The 5,000-nt window shown below is 40.6% G+C and overlaps 1 protein-coding gene across 1 annotated transcript in view; it reads right to left on the minus strand.

Annotated features, from left to right (window-relative positions):
- LOC119589756 (ionotropic receptor 93a-like) overlaps nucleotides 1–1,669 on the minus strand; it is a 2,074-nt gene extending 405 nt beyond the window's left edge. The window contains exons 1-4 of the mRNA XM_037938329.1: nucleotides 1,202–1,669; nucleotides 487–998; nucleotides 182–369; nucleotides 1–12 (exon numbers count right to left, since the gene is read on the minus strand). The exon at nucleotides 1–12 is cut by the window's left edge and continues 405 nt beyond it. Of these exons, the coding sequence (XP_037794257.1) occupies nucleotides 1–12; nucleotides 182–369; nucleotides 487–600 (314 nt within the window). The 5' untranslated portion in view covers nucleotides 601–998; nucleotides 1,202–1,669. The remainder of the gene's footprint in view (nucleotides 13–181; nucleotides 370–486; nucleotides 999–1,201) is intronic.
- Nucleotides 1,670–5,000: the final 3,331 nt, after the last annotated feature.

Genomic DNA, 5,000 nt, shown 5'->3' on the forward strand with positions numbered 1-5,000 from the left:
AGCATGCACACTCTGAAGTAACAATGGTCAGATTTAGTATTCTGTGTGAGAATAGGGTGTATAAAATGCTGTACAACAATGTAAATAAGCACATACACACATGCATACATTTACAAAAACACCACCTACAGAAACACACATACACGTATATGGATAGGTCTCTCTACAGTATATGGCCCACCTTTGATGACTATTAGCCAGTTGCTGAACGGATCCAAGTTTAATGGGATACGCTGGGATAGTAAGGAATGCTATGAGGTTGCACGTGTAAGACGTGACGATGACGCAAGCGGTGACCCACCAAGATGCCAAAAACAACCTTAAAGTCCAGGAAGCAGGCACAGAGCTGTTGGACTGATTCAGCAGTGCCTACAGACAAACACTTTTGTTATCCCTTTTTTCTATAGTGGAATTGTTCCTCTTCTCTGAATATGATTTTTTATACTTCAATACTTCATTTAGTAATCCTGTGGCAAGTCTGATTACCTGTGCGATGGTTAAGAGGTATGTAGAAGGAGATGCTTTCTCTTTAAACGAAGCCAGGAACCAGTAGGTGAGGCAGACAACGACGACAGCTCCGCCCACCACCGCCCACACCATCCAACTGAATGGGTGGACGAGGCTGTACCATCGGGGAAGAGGAGGAGGGAAGGCGAGTACAAACGAAAACCTTTTACGGCAGACGAAAACGTATGATATTTAGTACATGTATCTTTAAAATAATACTATTCTAATGGCATTGAGTCAATATTTTTATCGACGTTAATTGGTTACTGAAGTAAATAATCTATCCATTGTAAAAAAAAAATAAATCAAATCTGTAATGACTGACAAAATGCACTGCACTCACCCTTCCTTGTAATAAGGAACAGAGATATCAAAATACTGAGCCCGTCTTGGGGAAAGGGAAATGAAGTTGACGGTCAGGTTCTTGACTTCTCGGGACAGATCTCCCAACATCCCGGTCCAAGAGTTGTTTTCCCAATTGCCCCATTGTCCTTTGGCAAAACAGAAGCGAAAAACAAGTTTAACATATCGCTTATTCTGTTTCGCCGTGTTCTTAGTCATGATGGTAATCCTAGAATCTTTCTCTATAACGGGATGAACAGATAATATTTCCTTTATTTTTGCGTTCAGTTAAAACAGACTCTGAAAACTGTTAACAGGTTGCACACTGAAAGACATTCTAGCCAGAACTCACGGTCGCTGGCCCAAGGTGTCAGCGTGTACGTGAAGTTGTAGGACTCGGCCAGTGTATTCAGGATGCGATAACCGAGACCATCCCACTCCGTCAAGCTCGAGTTGAAGAGGAAGGGCATGTCATCGTAGTCACTCGCGACGCCCAAAGTGACGCCGCCGAAGGATGAGAAACGGTCGACAAAGAGCTGGTCCCAGGAGGCGAAGCGAGAGGCGTTCCATCCGCCCAGAGGCAAGAGCTTTCGGTGCGGGTGCAGAGGTCGCCACGTGAACACCCGGAACTCGAGTCTGTTCCTCTGCTCGCCTAACTCCGCTGGACACAACGCGGCCACTGCAGGAGTCCTCTGTGCCAAGGCTGTTTGCAGAAGGGCTCTTGGGTCGCATTGCAGTGTGGTCCCAACTAAAACCACAGAGGATGCCGACCATCTCTCTGGCGGGGATGTTAACAACCAAGACAGCTCCGGGCTCACAACACTCACAATAACATCTGATGGAGAAACAACTGATGGTTCACACATTGCGATCAGGTTATCTTTGGTGAGAAAGATAACCAGGAGAAAGAGAGAGAGAGAGAGAGAGAGAGAGAGAGAGAGAGAGAGAGAGAGAGAGCTAGGTAGTTAGATAGATAGATAGAGAGAGAGAGAGACATAGATAAATATACAGATATCTCTTGGTTCAATTACTTTATATCAGACATAGCCATGCGAATGTTTAAATACTCTACCTTAATGATAAATCAACAGAAACGTACGCTATACCCAAAGAAAATTTTTGAATACCTTCCTACCCTCTACCTCATCAAACTTGAAGAATACTTAATCGGTGTAAAGATATTTCAAACCTGTCTCATCTTCCAATATACGTTTGTTACGCATAGCATATGTTTATTTTTTCTACCACACTTCAAGATTATATCAAGGATGATAAAGAAAAACTGTACTTATAAACTTATATTACATATTATATAATGTAAAGAAGTATTTCACTTTCGTACTAGGCACATAAACACTATCTATAAATCGCACTTATAATAATTTACTCACCGAGACGATTCCTCTTTGCAGCATCCTGGACCTCACCGTTTACCTTTTCCTTGTTAAAGAGAAGTACAGGGACACCCAATGCCTCTATGAACTCAGGCAGAACCATATTCTCTTTACATGATGCATCTAGAACAAGAGTTACATCTCTACCAGCTAAGGGACCTCGACAAATGTCCATAAGGGTGACTTTCAATAGACTTTGCATAACAGGGCCGTCCTCTGAGGGATCTGGGATTGAGTTCCTGCCTTGACGAAGCTTTGGCAGAAGTGATGTCAGTAACTCTCCTGTACTGATAGTAAGCAAGGCCATTGAGTAGAAAAGGTGAATGGATTTTGTCTCCATGGCGCATCTTCTCTCTTGAGTATGTCTGTAAAGGGGGATGAAAACCAAAATTCCATTAATTATGATCCATTATCATTTTTTTCTCACTTGTGTATCAGTAATGAGAGTGATATTATGAAGCTGATGACAGCGATGATGAACATGACTGAACTGCAGCATTGAAAATGAAACTTATAACTAATCTACCTTAAATACTTTTTACACACGCACTCTACATGAATATCTCGAAGAATCCTCTTTATCCCATTTCTAACATAAACTGCAACTACATTTTAATAATCCCTGCTCATTTACCCCGCAGTAATACGCTACAAATGCAAGGCCGCGAAAAAAAAATGGTGAAGAATACGAACATGAGAGTCACAAGGCGGGAAAGAAACGTCAAGTCACCGAGTCACTTGGAGGTTAACTGAGAGGCAGAGAGGGAGTGAGGAGGAGGCAAGAAGTCAAAGGTGGTCGATGACTTTATTAATTGCAGGAGGATCGTCGCGTGCATTACCCCTTCACCAAACGCCTACACACAGAAAAAAGTAAAAAAAATGACGAAAGTATAGTCGATTGGAAAAATAAAGGGCCAGTACTTGAAAAAAAAAAAAATATATATATATACATACTTTTATATATACATATATGCATATCGACGTGTCTCCCGGTATAGTACTGAAGTTATTAAGGAATTTCGCTCTTGGTTATGGTCTTCGCTACTAGCTGTACAATGATGTATTATCAACACTAAAGGTACGATCGAGAACCCATAACATGTGTTGAAGCAAATAGTTTTGTAATTGATTCCGAGACTGACGAATGCCATACCATTTTACGCATTTATCAGGTCAATATACTTAATATATTCATGTTTGAAATATGAAAGCATTCTTTCAGAGGAGGCCAATATTTAATGAATGCTGATGACCACGATGACTCTGTGATGACCATACAAACAACACTGGTAATCAATACCCGTTTTAATCTATAAAGTTATTTATCCTCCTTCCCTTGTATTTTACAAACTTACAATTATGAGGATTTCTCCTGCTCATGACCCCAAACTTTCTGTCAAAATATAGTTCCCAAATTCTACCAAAGTGAGAGAGAGAGGACAAAAAATGGGATTAAGGAAATTTTCTTTTTACAATAAAAAATATCTGAAGTCAACCCACTGCATCCGGTAATTCCAGGGAAGAATATGAATTTTTAATTTTATTTTTATGTCCCTCTATTTTTTCATTACTCTAGCTACGACCTACTTGTACCCCCCCCCCCCTGCATATTAAGCTTAGCGCATCTATTCAGCGGTCGGGTGAGTACCTGGTTGCAAAACAAGCAATATTAGCAATGCTCCATCATTCTGGACAATTGTCGCATTATTTGGATACGACCAGATGGGTAATATTTATGTTTAAATTTCGATATCCGAAGGTTTGTTATTGCTGTTTCATCGATCATTTTTTATTTTATTAACTCATCAGCGTAGGAGTAGTTACCTTGAAATTACATTGACGAATTATTACCCTGTCGAAAGTGAGAGACCGATCAAGTTTGTTTATGGTAATATCTCTCCTTTTTTTCTCTCCCTCTTTTCCCTGTCTTCTCTCTCTTTCTCATTTTATTTGCTTTCTTTTTCTCTCTCCCTCCAACCTCCCCCACCTTTCTCTCTCCCTCTCCCCTTTTTTCTCTCTCTTTCTCCCTCTCCCGACTTTCCCTCTTTCCCCCTCTCTCTCTACTCTATTTTTTTTTCTCTTTTCCTACCCACTCTTCCTATCAACCTGTCTTTCGTCGTCAATAAACACATGCACTGTACAACCACTCCCTTAGTCATAACAGTGCGTCTTTTCCTTCAGAGTTCATACACTGTTACGCTACTAAAACCTTAAGCATAATGAATTTTGCACCAGTCAATATACAGATAGTTATGAAGGTACTGAACGTTAAAAGAAACTGACTGAGCGTTAAAGGAAACTGGTGGATTCCAATATTGAAAAAGTGATGAATTACAATATCAAAGTAGAGGTTAGGGAGACTCAACGTATGCTATTGTATTATGATAAAGATGCTTTGTTGTTTTTCTTTTTTAGACAAGGGAGAGAAGGAGGGAAAAAAGGATGATGAGAAGGAAAGGGAAGCGAAGAGGAAGGGAAAAAAGGGGAGAGACCGTGGAGGTGGGAGAGGTAGAGAGAGAAAAAAAAGGAACGAAAAGAGGAGGTGGGAGGGACGGAGGAAGAAAAAGGAGAAAAAGGGGAAGGAAGACGTAGTGGAAGAATAAAAAGAGGAAAAGGGAGAGGAAGAGAGTAAGGCAGAGTTGGAAGAGTTAGAAATAGAGGAAGAGAGAGAGAGGGAAAAGAGGTAATTAGGGGATGGGTAGAAGAGGTGGAGGAAGAAAAATTATATGGATAAAGAGGAAGAAGGAAAAAATGTAC

Source organism: Penaeus monodon, chromosome 26 (assembly GCF_015228065.2).
Source record: "Penaeus monodon isolate SGIC_2016 chromosome 26, NSTDA_Pmon_1, whole genome shotgun sequence".
Lineage (NCBI taxonomy): Eukaryota > Metazoa > Arthropoda > Malacostraca > Decapoda > Penaeidae > Penaeus > Penaeus monodon.